Source organism: Ambystoma mexicanum, chromosome 7p (genome assembly GCF_040938575.1).
Source record: "Ambystoma mexicanum isolate Mex_15411 chromosome 7p, UKY_AmexF1_1, whole genome shotgun sequence".
NCBI classification, from domain to species: domain Eukaryota; kingdom Metazoa; phylum Chordata; class Amphibia; order Caudata; family Ambystomatidae; genus Ambystoma; species Ambystoma mexicanum.
Window position 1 is genome coordinate 781,023,448 of NC_090939.1, and position 19,797 is coordinate 781,043,244.

At 44.3% G+C, this 19,797-nt stretch overlaps 1 protein-coding gene across 1 annotated transcript in view; it reads right to left on the bottom strand.

Moving 5' to 3' along the window:
* Positions 1-19,797, bottom strand: part of MRPS9 (mitochondrial ribosomal protein S9) — a 1,138,074-nt gene that overhangs the window by 315,906 nt on the left and 802,371 nt on the right. The window contains exon 7 of the mRNA XM_069636922.1: positions 18,786-18,861. Coding sequence (XP_069493023.1) covers positions 18,786-18,861 — 76 coding nt within the window. The remainder of the gene's footprint in view (positions 1-18,785; positions 18,862-19,797) is intronic.

The window sequence follows — 19,797 nt, forward strand, 5'->3', positions numbered from 1 at the left end:
GGAGTTCGCATTGCCTTCAAGGATTTTCAGTTTTTCAATTCCCACCTTTACTCTTTCCCTTTATCCCCCCGTCCCCTGTAGATCCCTCTTCCCCCCTAACTTTGAACCCTATTTTACACTTTAAAGTTCAGACTATATAGAGTCTTTTCCCGACGTTAGTGTCTCAATATCTTTATGTCTGGGGGAATTAGATGACGTGTGTGTTCCAGAGCAGGTGCGGTTTGAAGAAATGAGCTTCTCTGTCCTGCACATGTTCATGGAATGGAGTCCAGATAATTAAGAATCTTAGATATTTACCAGTACTGATAGCGCATATCTTCTCCATGGCCATTACTCCCCAGATCTTGATCCACCAGCATGCTGAGATTGGGCCCTCTTTGTTTTTCCAGTTTTGTGCAAGGGTCATTCTTGCTGTTGATAATAGGTGAGTAATAAGCTTGGCTGTCGTTCCTGACATTGCATATTTTCCTTCTATAGGGACTCCTAAGAGAATTGTCTTTGGCAATCTCGGCAGTTCAACCCCTGAAATGTCCTTTATGTAGCTTAGTATTTCCTTCCAGTAGGCAACGGCTTTAGGGCATGGCCACCACATATGGAATAAGTCTCCCTTCTCACCACAGTTCCTCCAGCAGTTTGGTGAATATGATTTTGTGAATGCGGTTCGGGGACATGTACCATCTGAGGCATACTTTGTGAGCGGATTCCTTTATCGTGGTGCATCTGGAGGTGCTGTGTGCATGTGCCCATACTTGGTTCCATTCCTCTTCTGTTAGTGGCTCTTGTAAGTCTCTTTCCCATTTAATTTTGTATGTGGGATTATCGGTCGGCTGGTCGTTGCAGAGCAGTCTGTAGAGTCTGGCGACCCCCTTCGCTGTGTTGCCTTCCTGAGGTGACAGTTCTAGGCCTGATGGCATTCTCGTGCCCGCTCTCTTCACTGTTGGGTGGGTAATCCAGTACCTTATTTGTGCATATCTATAGCACTCATTTTCTCCTATGCTGAATTTCTGCTGGCAGTCTGTGAAGCAAAATGGGGAGCCGTCTTTGTACATGTCTTTCAGGTAGATCGTTTCAGCCGCTGACCAACCCGCCCAATTACCCTCGCTGAAGACCCGGTGTGAAATCTGGGTTGTGCATCAGGAGCGTATATGGGCCCGTTCCGTTCGGAATGTGTTTCTTTCTCCGGGTTTTGTCCCAGCTTTGCAGTGACCATTTCGTCATTTCCAGTAGCGCACCTCTATTTCTCGGTTTTCTTTTCTCAGGCTGAACAGGGCTATTAGGGGAGTCGATGAGGCTGTTTGTTCGATTCTGCACCACCCCTTATGGCTTTCTGGTTCTGCCCACCTCAGCATTGGTGCCATTTGTGCTGCCAGAATGTATCTGTCTATTTCTGGAACTCCCAGCCCGCCCAGGAGGGGGGAGCGCATTAGGATTCGTTTCTGGATCCTAGGTTTCTTACCATGCCATATAAATTTGAATATTGCGTTTTGCAACTGTCAGACCGTGGCTGGCGGTATGGGCACTGGTAGTGAAATTATTACATAAAGGAGATGAGGGAGGACTGTCATTTTGATAGCTGTGATGCGGGCAAACCAGGACAGCTCCTGAGATTCCCACCTGCGCATGTCTTCCTGTAGCTGTTTCCACAGCTTAGTTTAGTTTATTATTTGTATAGCACCGTCTGGCCCTGGGGCATCCAGGCTCTTGGCCGGTTACATCGGGGCCAACAAGTCACACAAAGTTCAAAACAAGTGTTACAGAAAATAGTGACATAAGCATTTACAAATAGTATATACATTACAGCAAATTTACAACGCTTTGAGGTAGGGCACGTTAGTAAGACTATATTTGCAATTATGTGTGAATGGGTAGGCATGTTAGATGGCTTTGGTCAGTAGCCATTATTTGGCACGGAGTCTAAATCGTTGAAAGGATGGTTCTTGTCTCAGGTCGGCTGGTAGAGGGTTCCAGAGTTTGGAAGCAAGCACAGGGAAGCTTGAGCCGCCTGCTTTTTGGAGCTTGAATCTGGGGACATTTAGGCAATGTGTTTGGGCTGGTCTGGTTAGGCAAGAAGGGATGTGCTTCGTGAAGTTGTCAGAAATGTGTCTGGGTGCTTGGTTGGATAAGCATGTGTGTGTGAGGGAGAATACTTTGTAATCTATTCTCTGGGTTATGGATAGCCATTGACCGGTGCGTCTTGCATCAGAGATGTGCTCATGTTTAGGTTTATTCATAGCTGCTCTTAGGGCGTTGTTTTGAATAACTTGAAGCTTATTGATGTTCTTTTGGCTAGTACCCTGGTAGAGGGCGTGGCAGTAGTCTACTTTGGATAGTACTAATGCTCTAGCTAAGGTGATACAATTGGGGGTTGAGAGGTACGGTCTGCTGGCATTGATAAGCTTACATGTGTAAGCGGTAGCTGAAGAAATAGTGTTTTTTTGTCTTGTCAGTGTGAGGGAAGAGTCAAGGTAGATTCCGAGAGTTTTGACGTTGTTGGAGACAGGGTTGTTATTGCCGTCAATGGTGAATATCTGGTAGAGTTTGTCTAGTTTGTTAAGTATGGATTGAGAGCCTAGGAGGAGAAGCTCGGTTTTGTCGTCGTTAAGGCAAAGGCCATGTTTGGCCATCCATTCTTGTATAAGGGAAAAAATATTGTTGAGGACTGTGCTATCGATAGTATAGTTGCCGGTTAGTGGGATGAGTATTTGAGTGTCATCTGCGTAGTTCGTGTAGATGAAACCCAGATGGTCTAGTATGTCGAAGAGGGGTTTTGTGAAAACATTGTAGAGTGCCGGGGAGCCGCAATACCCCTGGGGGACACCGCATGTAACGAGGGCTGGTTCAGCGGATACTGTGGGGGCAAAGACCCCCATGGATCTATTGTTCAAGAAGGACTTGATCCAGGCGTTAGCCTTGTTGGAGAATTTAGCTGCCACGGTTAGGTGTTTGCAGAGAATGTCGTGATTGACCAGGTCAAAGGCGGCAGACACGTCGAGTAGGAGAAGAAGGGCTAGTTTGCCATTGTCTTTGAGATTGTCCATTTGTGTTTTAAGATCAATCAAGGCTGTCTCAGTGCGAGACTATGGTTTGCCTGATATAGCTTGTGTGGTTCTCTAGTGAGGTGGATTCCTAAGTATTCCAGTTTTCCCTCCACCAAGCCCATCGGGAATGACCTCTCCAATGTTTTGGTCACTTCTCTCCTTGCTGTTATGTTCATAGCTTATGATTTGGAGAAGCTTATAGAGAACCCCGAGATCTGCCTGAATTCCTCCAGCTGAGCCATCGCTCTGGGCATTGTATTTTCTGGGTCTCCCATGAAGAGCATAATGTCGTCCGCATACAGGGGTATTTTGTGGGTTTCTTGACCAATTTTAACTCCTCTGATGTGAGCGTCCTGTCATAACTGCATTGCACATGGCTCCATTGCCATCACAAAAATCGGAGGGAGAGGGGACAGCCCCGTCAAGTGCCCCTTCTGATCTTCACGAACTCTGTCCATTGATCCTGAAGCTTGTCGATGGGTGTTGGTAATTGGCGAGCACCATCTTGGTGAATTCTGGGCCATAGCCGAAGCGCTCCAAGATCAGTTTCAGATAGCACCAGTCTATGCTGTCAAAGGCCGGGGTGGCGTCCAGCACGGCCACTGCAAATGACTGTGTTCGTCGCCCAGCATCTGTGACGTCTACTGCCCTTCTGATGTTATCTTGTGTGTGCCGATCCGTGATGAACCCTGCTTGGTCATCGTGTATTATGCTCGGCAGAATTTTCATTAGACAATTTGCTAGAATTTGTCAGTTTTTTTGCATCAGTGTTCAGCATCGCTATGGGACGGTAGCTCGCACAGATGCTGGGATCTTTACCTGGCTTCAGGGGGAGGTTATAGACCTCCCAATATCCAGCGTGACCTTCCCCACTTCTCCGATTGTATTGTATAGTTTTGTCAGTGGGCCAAGTAATTGTGTGCGGAATGTCTTCTAGTAGCCATTGCCAAAGCCATCTGGAACTGGAGGCTTATTTGCTGGTAGTGCTGAGATGGCATCGCTGATCGCTTGTGCCGTGATTGGATTTCCAAGGTTGGTTCTGTCTTTCTCTGCAATTTGGGGGCAGCGGGAGAGAATTGATATAAGTGAGTGGACGTTCTTGGTCAAGGTTCTCGTTATTTAAAATTTCCTCATGAAATCGCTTCATTTTTTCTTTTTAGTCAAGTACTGCTGTATGGGGTTTTCCATAGACGTCATTTAGTTGTGCTATGTAGTTCCGGGTTTTTTGCTTTCTCAATTTTGCTGCCAGAAAACGGTTAGCCTTGCCCCCATGGATATAATAGGATTGTTTTGTTTGTAGCAGTGACTGGGCGATCCGGTCCGCTGTTTGATTCTCCAGTTGAGCTCTGATTTTCCGAAGCACTCTTAGGGATTTCCTCGAGCCGTGAGCTTGGTGTTGGGCTTCTGCTGCTTTCACCTCATTTCCTAGTTGGGTTGTCACCAATGTTCTTTCACTGAAGTATGCCGCAGCCTGTGACATGAATTCTCCCCTGATCACTGTCTTTCCAGCATCCCATATTACCCCCCAGGACGTTTCCCCATTGTCGTTTTCTTTGAAGTAGTTGTTGATGGTGGTCTCCATCTGGGCCCTTAACGCCATGTCCTTCAGGAGGATTTCGTTTAATCTCCAGAGAGGTTTTGCTCTGCTCCCTTCCATCCCCCAATCGACACCCATCATCACTGGTGCGTGGTCTGAGTGATATTCCACTCCTATTTCTACTTCCGTTATTTGCGGGACTAACGTTGTGGATACTAAGATCATGTCTATCCTGGAGTATCCAAGGTGGACGGCTGAGTAGTAGGTGTGCTCTCTCCCGTCTCCGTGGAAGAATCACCAGGTTTCAATTACTCCTAATTCTCTGAAGAATCGACCCAGAGCTTATCTATTTTTCTGATCAGTAGTTGTTGGGGGGAGTGTTTTATCCAGCATTGGGTCCATAACGCAATTGAAGTCGCCACCCACTATCAGTTGGCCCTCGCACCAGCTGCCCAGTTTGTCCTGCAAATCCGTTATGAACACATCTTGGTGACTGTGTGGGGCGTAGATAGATATGATTGTGTACAATTACCCCTTTATCAGCCGTTTGAGCCCCAAGTACCTGCCCTCTTTGTCTTTGCGGGTTTGTTGTTTTTTGAAGTCTAGCGCCCTCCCGATTAGTATAGCCACTACCCGTTTTTTCTCTCCACTGAAGCGAAGAATTGTTGTGGAAAGTTCCAGTTGATCATTCTCTTCTCGTCTTTAGGAAGGAGGTGTGTCTCCTGTAGGAGCCCAATCGCCGTCTGCATTGTTATCAGCCTGTCTAGTATCACCTGTCGTTTTATTGGCAAGTTCAGGCCCTGTATGTTCAGAGATATTATCGTTGACTCAGCCATTTTTGTGTAGGAGAAGTTGCGCTGTTACCAGCTGGGACTGAGGTGTTCCAGTAACTTTCACGACTGCATTTGCAGTTCTCTGGGTCTCTAGCTTGTTCTGTCGATGTGCCCCTTGATGCCCTTGCTCTTCCCGCAGCCCTCCAACTCTCTCTTTCTCCCTACTTCCCAGGTGTGCTGTACTTTCCCCTCCGTGTAGGTTTTGTATGTTTCAATGTATTGTGATCCGCCATCATTGTTCTACAGTTGTACATTCTCTTGTTAGTTAGTTCTCCAAGTGTTCTTCCGTCTCTTGTTATTCCTGGCTCGGTTGTGGGACCTTGGACTTCTCAGTTTTCTTTGATTTATGCTTTTTCTCAATTGACCATTCCCACGGTTTACCCGCAGTGTCTGGGGAATTAGGCCGTAGTTGGGCATTTGAACGATCCTCAACTTCCTCTAGCTGAAGAATTGAGCAACCCTCCTCGCAGGTGGAGATTTTTTGCTGCTTGCCCTCCCACGTAAAGGAGAGGCTGAATGGGTGCGTCCACCTATATCGTATCTGCTTTGCTTGGAGTACTTTTGTAATTGGCTGCATCAGGCTTCTCTTGCAGAGCATACTCAGTGCTAGGTCTTGGTATAGTTGAATGTGAGATCCGTTGATTGTGAGGTCATTGTGGTATCTTGCTGCTCTCAGTACGTCCTCTTTCTGACAGTGGACGTTACTGCAATTAGCACATTTCTAGGTCTTGCTCCCGGGTCATTCCATTTTGGGCCAACTCTGTGTATCCAATCAAACCCAATTTGGTCTGGCTGTGTTTCCTCGAGGAAGCTATTGAAACATTGTTGCATCGTGTCCTTAAGGTCACGGTCTTGGATCGTTTCGGAGAGGCCTTTGATTCTGATGTTAGATCTTCTTGAGCGGTTTTCAAGGTCTTCTGCCTGTAATTCAAGGTTGGTTGTTGCGTTGGCCAGCTGTTTCAGGAGGACGCTGTTCTGGTTAGTTTCTTCTGCTACATTTGATAAGCCATTTTCAACTCCATCTATTATGACTCCCAGGTCTGCCATTTCTCTGCTTACCTCCTGGAGGGAGGATTTCAGTTCCTCCATCTGTTCCAGTTGGTTGTGGAACAAATTTGTCAGTCTGGCATCCATCCCCTTCAGACAATTGAGGAGTTCTTTATCGGACGCCATTGTGTTTGGTGATGTTTCCGCTGTGTGGATAGGGCGTTCCAAAGGAGGGTGAGGTGAATCACACACCGCTCCCCGATTCTGACCCCAGCACTTTTCAAGTTGGCCCGCTTGAGCTTTAGATTGAGATCTTGGTTTTGACTGTCCAGTCCTTCCCCCAAACCCCTGGCATCAGAGCTGCTCCTGTGGGAGCAGATTGTGCCACTCGGATGTAGTGACGTTATCTCCTTGACCAAGGAGTATGTCTCCTTCACCGCTTAGACCTTTCAGGCCTAATATACATCAACTCTTGCTCAAGCAGTAGGATTTCATAGGTTCGTGATTCCAAAGGGTTGAGGTTCTTCGTGCAAACTCATTAATGTTGGTTCGTGGAGCAGTGGTCACATGCAGTCACTGAGCTCCTATTTTAGGTGTGATGATGCTTTCCACTGTTTCACCGCTTTCCTGCGTTTACTTGCGTCAAGCTACATTCAAGTCAGGGGAAGTTTTCTTATCTTCTAGCTGGAGTTGTTTTATTAAGGGCGGTAAGACAGTTTGTTGTGTTGTTTTGGGTGATGCAATGTGATTTATGTGTCACTGAAGCGAATGATGCTAACAACTTGTTGATCTCTGCTTGATTGCGGGTGTCTGGAGCAGTTTGCTAAGGACATTTTGATTATCTGCAATTGATTTGCACAGTCCAATGTGCCTATTTGTTCAGCGTCACTGTGTGGGCTTCTTGGCAGTTGCCTACTCCCTAGTGCCCTATAACAATGTGGGCACCCCTTGTGTCTCCACCGTAGTTCCAGAGACAGTGATACCACTCCGTGCCGCCGTTGCCGTGTACTGGCTGGTCGTGTGAGCAGAAGGGCCTTGCAGGAGTTTCTAGTTGATTGCGCTTGGGAGCTCTTGCTCCTTTGAGGGCGAGTGGCCTGCCCGACACAGCTTAAGCTGAAGTGCCCATGGGAGTTGGGGTGTAGCCACTAGATTTGTGGCGCAATTGTGATGATTTTATATGTGGCAGCACCGTAACAGCCAGTCCCTCGCAAAGCGCGTCTTACCAACTGTCCCTGGTGTCATGTTGATGCTGGAATTCACCCCCACGGGAGCCCCCCAGTCTGCTAGCGCTCAACGGGTCCGCCCAGAGCGCCAGCGGTTCAGAAGGGGAGGGAGGGTTGGTTGTGCCACCTCTGGCCCTCGATCATAGATTATTACTTCCGCAGCTTTCGGGGCAATGAACTCGGAGGAGCTGTTCAGGGATGTGGAGATTAAGCGTAGTGTCTTGCGGCAGGTGCGCCGTGCATAACCCCCGGTGGGAGCGATTCCGTATGAGTGGGTGCGCTGGTGGCACGTACAACTCCAGCACAGACCAAGGGATGTTAGGTGGGGTCCAAGGCAGAGATTTTTTATAAATTGCACCATAAAGAGTGACAATGGCAACAAAACATTTCCTGAGTGACAAGAAAGGAAACCCCCAATCATGATGTGTTATTTAGGCGCTTTGAGACGAGTAGCCAATTAAAATGTTAGAATTATAACTAATAATGCATTTGGAGAATATGTTAATTGCAGTTTTGACCTTACATATTGTGGCCCGGAAGGGGTGTGTAGAGTTGATCATTAGTTCAGTTCCACAGAGTTGTCCGATTCACCTGGCTGTATTTACAAATAAAAGGTTGTTTTTTCATGCAATTTGTGCACTCTTTTTGATTCCTTTTGCCTTATTTCTTTGAATGTTTGGAGAACTGCACCTTTATACTCTGTGGTGACTTGCAATTTCATTCTTACGTACAGTAGGTTATTTTATTCCTTATAAAACAAGACCACACATTGTCATCCCCTTTTATTTCTAGCTTAATCTAATGCAAGAGCTCTTGCATTTGCTGGTCCATATAATCAATGCATAATCGGTTTGGATTTTTTTTTTTTTTTTAAAAAGCTAATGTACAGCTCCTAATGTTTGAGGAAAAATAGTTTAAGGGGTTTAAAAAAATGATTGAAAAAACGTTTTCATTTTGTGCTTTAAAATAAGTAACAGGGAGATTATTGCTCACATGTGTTAAACTTCAGCAGCACACAAATTAAACATTCCTTCATAAACAGTTCCTTGTAAATGAATGGCTGTAAAGTGTCACAGAAAACTATTTTACATGCATGGAAATTGAAAAGCTTGTCACAGCTTTAATTAAATGCTGCAATGACAGCTGAAATTCTGCTGGCTCAAACAGCAAGCATTGTGACATCACAACTGAAGCAGAATAATTGATTACAGTGCAGTTATGATGTTATTTCTTATTTCCAGGCTTTTAAACTGAGGTTTCACGCTGCCATGTATTATAAAATAATCTATACACTAAATCCACAACTGGTTGAGAAAAAGAGGATATGTAGCCGCACTGGTTTTTGAATTTTGCCGAGGACATACCCTAGAACAGGAATGTTTCACTATGATCACAAATCTCAGCGCAGAAATGTACGGAATCTAATATTACCTGTAGTGTGTCTAGAAGGAATAAAGAGGACTACTGAGATTGCCTGTGGCGTCAACTTGCCTGCAACCTTTTCAATTGCAACAAAACAGACCGATTCAAGTGCAGATTCTGAAGCCAAATATTTCTGGCAGTAAAGAGATGCTTGAAATTATAATAGATATCGGATAGCTCGACAAGTGCTTGTGACAAGCATACAAAGCCAATGTTGCATAATGGCATAGTGTGGCTCTCCTTTCTACACTGTTATCTGCCTCCACACAATTTCTAGTTATACATTAGGTTGGGAGGAACCCAGGGTCAGGTTAAACTCCATTCCTCTGCTGGTCTTTGCTACCTGGTAAGGGCTGGACATTGGAGAGTTGATGAACAGAAGGAGAATTTGCCACTCAAAACTGTATGAGCAAAGTTTTAAGATCCATATGCCTGGACGAGTTTACCAGAGCAATGATTAAAAGTTGGAATCTCCTATTCATTTAGTTCATGTTTTCCCACTATTTAAGGGTGAGCCTTGCAGAGATTGAACGCTGTAATGGAAGAATCTGGGATCAAATACACTATCTGGCCGTGCAAGTTCTCTCCAGAGGACAACATAAAACCAGAAAAGTCATGGTAGGATTATCAAGTATAGCAAAAATATCAAACAGTTTTATTAAAACACCTAGAGAGGAACCTGGCTGATCTGTGTATGGTTAGCGAGTCCAAAATAGGATATTTAACAGTACCCTTTTGGTGGGCTAATTTGTTAAGGGTGTGCAGGGATTTTGATGGCTATATAATCTTTCATCATGGTTCATTACCTTTTTACAATTATTTTTATTTTATGCAGCCAGAACTAAATTAAATTGGTAAACTGGTTACATTTGATATGCTTTAAAATGGATGTATTGACTTTTGTTAAATTGTGTAACAAAGGGCACCTGCAAATTAAATCGGATTACTTTTGTAAAGGGTTTTTTAATCAATACAGATAAATACATAATTTTAATGAATTCTATCTAGTGTCCATCTAAGTAGGCTAAGTTTGTGTTAGACAAAGTAAATATCACATTAAAAAAAAGCAGGGATTGGATTTCTTAACAAGAAAGAATAGCACCATGCCTTCGCTTCACTAAAACTACACTATTTGCCCAAAACCTCTAGAGATACAAAGATGGGTGGAAACTGAAAGCTGGTCTTTCAATGGTTTTAAACCAGAGATTGCTTTATTTTCGAAGGAATTTAAACTAAATGAAATCCTGACAATCTAGAGTCCATTTAACCAGTTCTATTTTTGAGCAAGGATTAATGAGAAGGAATATCAAACAGCAATCATTACAACAACCCCTCCCATAGTGGTGTTCCCCAGGGGTCTAACCTCTCTCCCTGGCTGCTCAACCAATACCGGGCACCCCACGCCAACCACATTCCCGCTCTCTGCTCCAACTTTCAGTGCTATGCAGATGACTCAGCTCGTTTTCAGGCTCCCATCTGCCACCTCTTCTCCTCTCATCTCCAAATGTTTTGTCTGCTATCTAGGAGTGGTGTGCTGCCAACAATCTCTGCCTTAATGCCAGTAAGACAGAGATTCTTCTCTTGCACCCTTCTTTCCCAGCCTCCCTCGGCCCTCTTCCTCCTCCAACTTGTGAGGCTAAGAACCTTGGGGTCATCTTCGATTCCACACTCCTTTTCTCCTCACATCTCTGATGTCTCTAAGAAGTCAAACTACCAACTGCACCTCCTCAGAGGTATTCTTCGTTTCCTCTCCTTCCCCCAGAAGCTCACTGTCTCTAGAGCTTTGGTTCTCTCTAGGTTGGACTACTGCAACAGCCTCTTTCCAAATCTGCCTGCTTCTACTCTCCGCCCTCTGCAACTCATCCAGAACAGGACGGCAAGACTTGACCTTGGCCTCAAGCCCAGGGATTGTATCTCTCCAGCACCAAAATCTCTGCATTGGCTCCCAGTGGCTGCAAGAATTAAATTCAAGACCTTATGCATTGTCCACAAGGCCTTCTGGGGCCTGGGCCCTCAATACCTCCATCTCCCTCTTCGTAAATACCTTCCTACTCGAGTTCTTCGCTCCTCCAACTCCCTCAGGGTCAGTCGCTTCTCAAAGCAACACATTGGTGGCCTGCCTCTGGAACAGCCTCCCCGCCTCTATGAAACTTGAGTACCACCAGCTCCGGTTCCAGAAGCACCTCAAGCCCTTCCTCTTTGATTCGGCCTTCTCTCTTCCTCTCCCCTGCTGATTTCCTGTCTGATACTGCACTGGTCACCTGGCTACCAACAGATTTCGGTCCCAAGTCCCTGCCCGCCCCGTTGCACACCTGCACTGCCTCCCAGGAACCCTTGCACTTGGGTCTGTATCTGTAACCCTACACTCCCCCACCTGCACTTTTGGACACCTGCTGTCTGCACTTACCCTTGCACCTGCTGGCTGCACTTCCTGTTATTGTTTTGATCCTATGTACAGCACTGCCCCCTCCCATTTCCCCTGGCACTTTTCCCTTCCCCCTTCCCTGCACTTGCGCAATCTCAAAGTCACTTGGCCTAGTAAGAACGTTGCCAGTGTCCTCCCTCTGTTCCCCCTTCCTTGCCTCGTCACGCCTTGAAACACTTGTGTATAGGTGCATTACAAATGCTGTATCCTATCTCAAAGTCCCCATAAAAATATTTATTTTTAAAAAACAATCTTGTAAAAGGTAACATTCTTTAATCCACATAATGGACAAAAAGATCAAAACGAATACTTTGATTATGACAGGGTACTTAAAATGTAGTCTGTAAGAGATAGAAAAATGCGATCATTTAAGGCAATAAAATGTTTTGCTCTCTGGATTTATCTGCAATTGCAACTTGTCCTGTAGGAGTTATTCCTTCCTTGCGTTACCCTAATAAAAGGCTGCTTAAGTATTTTTATTCATATAATCGAATCAATGGAAATGTGTGGTGCCCGGAAAAAAGACAATAGACTTGGAGAATGAGCTTCAACTACCTAGTACTGAACTACTACGGCATAGATCTACAAAATGCCCGAAAGCCCCTCCATCGAGAACAAACAGCCAAATAACCTGTTCTCTGGGACAAACACAGCCAAATAACCTGTTCTCTGGGTAAGTTCCCACTAAGGAAAGTCTACAACCACATGTTAGCTCACTGTACCTTTCACAGGGGTGAAAAGCCTTTTGCATATCGGTCTGGTCTCAACCACTTGGGCACTCCAGCACCGAAATGCTAGGCAAATCTCGTCTGAGTTGAAGAAATTCCATAGAACAGGGTTTTTGACCCATGTTCGTTCTCAGTGGAGGGGCTCCCACACACCTTTTCAATTTTGTAAAACCTGGGGTTTCACCCTAACTAACCAAGGGTAATCCAGATGTGGACCCCTTTGCTCTCTGTGCCTTAGAGAGGCGCAGCTTCACCACACTTAGGAGGCCCAAAAAGGCCGAAACACATGTCTGGGGTTGCTGATGGTACTCTTGTTCAGAGGAGAATTGCCTAGAATTTCGGTGCTGGACTGCCCTTGTGGGTGGGACAAAGGCTGATATAAATGGATATTTCTCCTCTGTGAAGGGTGCAGTGAGCTAAAATGTGGTTGTAGACCCTCCTGAGCGGAAGAAATTCCATAGAACAGGGTATTCTACTTATGTTCGTTCTTAGTAGAGGATCTCCGACATTCCTTTTCTACTATGGCATAGATGCTCTAGAAGTTTTTCTGAGGAAAGCATGAATATGCAGACTGTTGTCAGCCGAGAATACGTCTCTAAATTTACTGAGGCCCATAAAAATTGAAGAACTGGTGGCAATTAATGTTTCTGATGTCCACAAACAGAAGCTGATCTCATCCATCCATATGGCTAAGATGATTTATGGCCATATGGCCTTAAGATGATTTTGTGCTGCTCGGATGATGGTGCATGCATGTGTTCCCTTAGTAGCTGGTGCTGATAAAAAGTGGGATAGCTAACATTGTTTGGCAATGTCTATAGTCTTCAAGAGCTTCAGAAGTACAAACATCTTGGAAGGCCAAGTACTGCAAATCCCCAGTCAGTGCAAGACGCAATCATGGAGGATAGGACATCTCCTGAGTCACGTAGATACATTTCATTCAGGATCAGTGATTACGATTAATTGCTTAGCTACTTATTTAGTGCTGCCCATATGCTCACTTTTTTGTTGATTACCTGATTTACTCATGTAACTTGTAATGGGCGTTTCTTTTGAAAAATGTCTGATATCTTCAAGTTCCATCTCCAAAATCCAAGGTGATACAGGTTTGATGGAATGGAGCAGTATCACCAGTCCCAGCACATGTAACACACTAATTGTTCCACCCAAGCCTGCTTACCGATGGGAATGGCTTGCAAGAACACTTAATCCTCTGGACTTTTAATTCAAGTCCAGAACTTTCCCAGTTCATTAGTAGAGATGGCTCTCAATATGGCCTCAGAATCATTGAGCCAAAATGCTCCAGTGGCTTCTTAGCCAATTCTTAAAGGCTAGTTTCAATTTACAAACTTTACAGATAATAGTCCCCACAATTGCCATTTCTCAAAGTCTTTATCTTTCTCTGAAGAGCTTTCTTTTTACTTTGTATTTCACTATCGAAGGTGTGCTCAAATCGGTTTATGAATGATGACTCATTAGGGTCCAATTTACCAATAAAACACCTGCACAGTCTCTGCAGCATATCTGTGCAGCCATAAGGATCAGTTAAAACAGTGTAATTAATTTCTAGAAGAGAAGTCACTCAGTGATTAAAATGGGATCCAATTCTTGGTCGCCAGACTAGGGCCTTGTCACTTTTTATTACTTTAACCTTAAGTGGACTGTTTGAACAACTAACATATTATTGCTAAAGTACAATTTCGATCGGCAATGTGTTGTGGTCACTATCATATGTTTTGTTAATAACCAATTTAATACAATTTACAAAAATCTCACTTAAAAATGTAATCGATGGTAGACCTACAGTGGGCATTTTGCCTTGTAAATTGAGGGGGAAATCTTTTATCCGACCGTTAAGAGCACACAAAACCCCCACAGCTCTAATTCGGCACAAATCAATTCACTGCAGTCCCTTGAGAATGTTTTTTTGTGGTGTTTGCGAGTACCAAATTTTATCTAAGCATTCGCTATTCAGGTCACCCATGAGCAGAAACTATGGATTGCACTCCTCTGCCCAAAATGCAAGCGCACCAGTTGAACCAAATATTCCACTATCGATGTGTTCCTTGGGTTAAAATATACATTTAGTAATGTATATAGCTTACTACCATTGTTGATCGAGTGATGCCCTACCCTCTTAACAACTAAAAGGTCAGGGTTTTGCGATTCAATTTATATTACAGTGTAGCCCAAAGTGCTTCTGACCACACATAAAAGGCCCCCTAAGGCCACACTTAAGCCATGACAACAGATGTAGTAAACCCATCCACTACCAGAACTGAGTCCAATCAGGTTTCCTACAGGCATATAGCGTCAAAAGTGTCCCCACAAAGTTTGTCCAACAAACAAAAAATGGTGTGAATGCCAATGGTGTTCCAGCTGATAAGCCTTACCACACTTTTTCAATTGCTCATGACCTCCTCTAGTCCTCTTACATGCACTTCCTTTGCCCCTTTTTTGTTTTTCAGAATTACATTTATATTACATGACTTAGAAGTAGGAGTGGTTTTAAGGGGACTTCCCGTCATGTGAGGCTGCTTTCTCCGCTTTAACTCTTCTTTTTTCAATCGCTGGCCGGTCAGAATCCTCTGATAGAACTCTAGCTGTAGGTCAGCGCAGGAACTTCAAGCTTTTGTTCTTAATTTTTGCTGTATTTTTCTTTTTTTTATGAAACACTGATAGATTTTTTTAATTATTATTTTTAAGCAGAGATCACCTTCTTTACATCAGCATACAACACAACAGCACCTGTAGAACTGGGGTGTTCTGGCCTCTGAAACTCGTTTTCATTGCAAGGAGTTGCAACTATGGATTTATGCACTTCCAACATCGTAGGACTTGTGTGGTCGACAACCCATAGTTGAATTGAAGTATTATTAGATGTCCTATCCGTCCCGTTAAGGCTTCACCAAAAAAATGCCAACAGCTGGAACTAACTTTTCAACCTTGGATACCCAAATTCTCAAATTTTGCATTGGCTCTATAGAACATCTAAGTGCATCTGCCCTAATTGGAACTGGGTCAGCATCCTTCTTCCTGGCTGCAAACATAAAACCTTCTTAAAAACAATGTAATTTTGTCAAAATATTCAAAATGTTCACATTAGTGTTGTTGGCATCCTCATGTTAATACTTGTAGGATTTTACAACATTCGTCAATGTGTAGATCAAGGTGTACAAGACTGGCAAAATAACAGTCTCTATCCACCATCAATGATGCAGGGGGTGGGGGGGACAAGTCTTGCTTCAATTCCATGTATTTATGTTTTGTGGGAGAATGTGGAAGGCTCCTCCACCTTTCGGAGAGTCAGATGAATATGAAACTTGTGAGCAAGATAGCCTCGTTGGTGGTATGTCGGCAGGAGATGGTGAGTTTAAATCGCACAGTCCCAACTCAATACCACTGTTCCCTACCTCCTGGGCTTGAGGGATCATGCTCTTGTGTTTAACTCCCAGTTTGGAATGCATCCGTCAATAGTCAGCTTTGATAAAATAGCCAACATTGTAGAGTCGCTCACCATGTTGGCAGACTTTAGTCTCTCCCACCCCTGCCAAGACTACTTTATTAGCTTGACCCAGGGGTATATAGATCACCTCCAATGGAGATGCAGCATCAGGTCATCATATTATTGGAGTATCCAATGCATGGGCCAGGGTGACCTCCAAATAAAGGATCCGGAAAATGATTGGGCTAGAAGGCCACTTTACTCCTTAATGCATGCATGCCCAAGCTCAAAACAAGAGAGTTTTAGTCAATTCAGATCTCAGTTCAAAGATGAGTTCACCAAGCGGAAGCGGGGGTATCGCGCTCTTGTAGAGTAATTATTCCACAGCGGATTGGTCCATTTCAAGCTTTCTCCTTAGGGGGTAAATCCTTGCTGTTGGAATTAGTTTTGCCTTCTGATATCCGCTCCCAGAGTGCCAGGTCAGCAGGAAGTTGGGAGGGGAAAAGGAAGTGTGGCCTAAAAATGTTCAAGATGGCAGAGCTTTCCACTGGAAACAGAACTGCTCCTAATCTGCAACATACTCCCCCCACTTTCTAATTCTGCCTGTTCTAAAAGACTACATTCATTATATCTCCCTGGTGCGAGTTTACTATAGAGCCGACAGAGCTTCCCTTTAAAGTTCTGGATCCCACTCGGCCTCATGTCCTGTTCCTCCGAGAAGGTGGCAAGCATTCTCAAAAGAGGTAAACCAAGGCTGGCCCCAAGTTTGTTGTGGATGAAATTCTGCCCCAAACAGCAGCCTGCCAAAGCTCTGACTGTTATAGGGGTCACTGAAAGCCAATTAACAATAAAAATGACATCAGATGGATTGTAGCAATAACGGTCTCCCCGAAGGCACTATATCATAACAGATGCAGATTTATATTTTAACTTGCATCAGGTTTTGGGGGTGCAGATTTACGTGTAATATGACTTGGGGGTTCTCACTGCTAAAGGCTTTTGGAGTCATTTGGATTCCAGCAGGTTGTTTAAGGTATGTACATGTTACTCTGTGGTTGCCACATGGCAGTTGCTGGAATGTCAGTAGATAGACAACATATGTCCAGCAAAGACAACACATGTGTACTACACTTCTTCAGCATGGAGCATTGAGAAAGATGTGTGATTAGCCGACCTCACAGAGAGAAAAAACAGCATCATTCTAATAGTAAAAAAAAAAACTCAAGCTTGCATACCTGTGAATGTGGCTTTTCTTTGTATCTAGTGCAAACCTTTAAAAGTCACTTCCATTGAGACAAATATTAAGGACTATTCTACCAGAGAATAGTCCTATTCACTCACCTCACAACCTTTTGCCAAATCGCCATGATATAAAAATTCTCAAAGATATTTCAGTTTTGGGCACTGACATGATTCATGGGATCATGTCACTTCTCCCCAGGGGGGGATCACTTCCATGTGAGGCTAGGGAGCCGAGACCGCTACCCAATAGTACCCAAGTGGAGTTGTGGAAAGCAGGACATCACAGGGAGAGACACCCCTCATGGGGATAAGGACTCCCTTTCCGTGATGGAACTCCCTGACTCCTTGTCCCTTGGGACCAAGTGCTTGTCAACAATCCCTGAAAACACTACTGTCTGTTATGGTAAGGCTTCTTCTGTCTTTGATCCACAAATCAATATGACCCAGACGAAGAAGAACCGAAGAGATCTGCAGAGTAATAAAAAACTGCCTGATATAGTACTGAGAAGAGTTGGCCCCAAGGAGGCATAAAGATCCTTTCAACCACTGATCACAGTACTGAGAAGAGTTGGCCTCAAGGAGTCCTAGACATCACATCAACAAGAACAAAAAGACTCGACCTCTATGCTGGGGAAGACCCAGCCTCAGGAAATATAGTGACAAAGGACTAGGAAGAAGCAAGAGCAGCTGGCGTGGAACCAGTCCAGCCTGGGAAATTCGAACCTGGGAACACGAAACTGCAAGGACGCTGATCCACAGTGGCATGGACACCGAGGGATGGTCAACGGAGCACGACGTCGGAAGCTAAACTCCTAACCAACAGAAGAGACCGTGAGAAACCAACACTGGCATGACCTCGATGAGGCGGACTGTGTGGTCCTGCAACTGCACCTGAGCCGTGTGGTCCAAGTCTCTGCAGAGCCACAAGGATGAAGAAGGGAGTGGAGTGAAGAAATCAGGAGACGCAGAAGCTATTCGAGCCAGTCCAACTCCCCAGGAAGAACCAACAATGTGGTCACGACACACTACAGGTAATGGCAACAGCTGGAGACCTGATGGGGGTTTGGAGAAAATCCAGACTGCAGAGAAGCTCGGGAGTAATCTCACTCATTGCAGTGATGATGATCAAAAAACTAAGAACCAAGATAACCTCACGAGTAATCTTCCTCGTCACAGTAGTGATATTTCATGATTCAAGAATCAAGAATCAAGAGTGCACCAGAAGGCGTCTCCCTCATTACTGTGATCATCCCCATAGGATTAAAGCGATTAGGCAACAGAGCTGTCTGGAGGTAATCTTCAAAACACTATAAGACTAGGAAATATTGCTAGAATTGTAAAGCAAGCTTTCAGAAACCATTGGGAAGGAGTAAAGAGACTTTTGAGGACTATTGCTAGGTTATATGCCAGGACAGCTGGAAAGGCTGTAAAAGGTGGGTCAGGAGTAGGGAGTAATTCTCCTAGCCATGCTTTCTTTGTAGAATCAAACTAAATCAAAGGATTGCTAGAAAAGAGATGAAGACAGACAGTTCACTAGGAGAAGTAATTCTCCTTGTATCATTCTTCACTTGTATACTGAACCTTTTGTGTAGATTAGTGGTAGGTAAGAGTAGGTTTTGGACAGAGGATGGACATTTTCCATTTGAATAAACATTTTGACGATGAGCGCACGAGTTACTGGTTTAGGTAGGGATAACCCTTCAGAGGTAGGGTATTTTCTTCAAATCTTAATAAAGCTTTGTGGAAACATGCAACCCCTCTTTGTCCGACTCCTTACTCCACCTCACCACAGCACTTAGTAATAAGTAGTGAAAAAAGACTAGGATATCAGAAGAACTCAAATCAAAAACCACAAAGACTAGGCTTGTTCTCAAAGATCTGGGAACAGGAGGATCCTCTACTTACATCTGGATCTGATATTCTTTCCACCAGCACGTCCTCCAGTTCTTCCTTAATCAGCCACCTGCTGCCAGCCAAGGATCTGTATGTAAAAATATGTTTATATTCATCACAATTGGAATTGCTTCTCAATTGAATGCATGCAAAAAAACAAGAATGTTCCTCTCCCTTGCTTCAAACAAAAGTTCCAGTTTCCTCAGCAGTCCTCCATGATATGAAACAAAGACCATAACATGCAAGTCAGAAAATTTAACTAATCATAAAATGTGTTGCCTTTTCCATAGCAACTCAAACAATATTCTTATGATGGTGGGAAACCACCACTGAGGTCATGTGACTGCACTTTCATTCAAATGGGGAGGAGGCGGGGAGCATCATGAAGGCGCCTGGCAACACAGCATGTGCCTTTGCCAATCTAGTGCTTTACTTTGCTCTTGGAAAGATATGTTTCACTTGTATCAAACTGAACATTTTCTGCATGTACTGTACACAGCATCAAACATCTACAGCTATGTCCAGACTTATGTCATAGTCAGCTCATTTACACCCTTTATTCGACCAGACCTTGCAACCTCATCTGGCACTGTGGGCTCAAACACAATGTCTTTGTTACATAGAATACGGAACCATAATTGCTTGCCTGAGCACATACTGTATGTCCTCCCCTGTCCACAAGATAATCTATCATCAAGTAAAGGCTGAAACTGAGGTTTGTCAAAGGAGCGACTACACAAATAAAGGTTTGTCTTCACCAATGAAGGTGTACAATGTATGAAACAGCAGTAACCCTCATTCACCCAAGAAATGTGTTACGGTGTGTGTACCAAGTAATTATTTTTCCCTCAATTGAAATAGACTTTCTTGTAAGGATTAGAACATGGGTTCATGTGTTTGTTTCTTTGTGTGTTAGGGAAGGAGGGTCATTTATCAAATTTACAATTAAAGCAATGTCAGACTAGCTTCTCCATGCAATTGCGGAACTCTGTCTGAGGGATGAGCAATGGGAATCTGTAAGGAT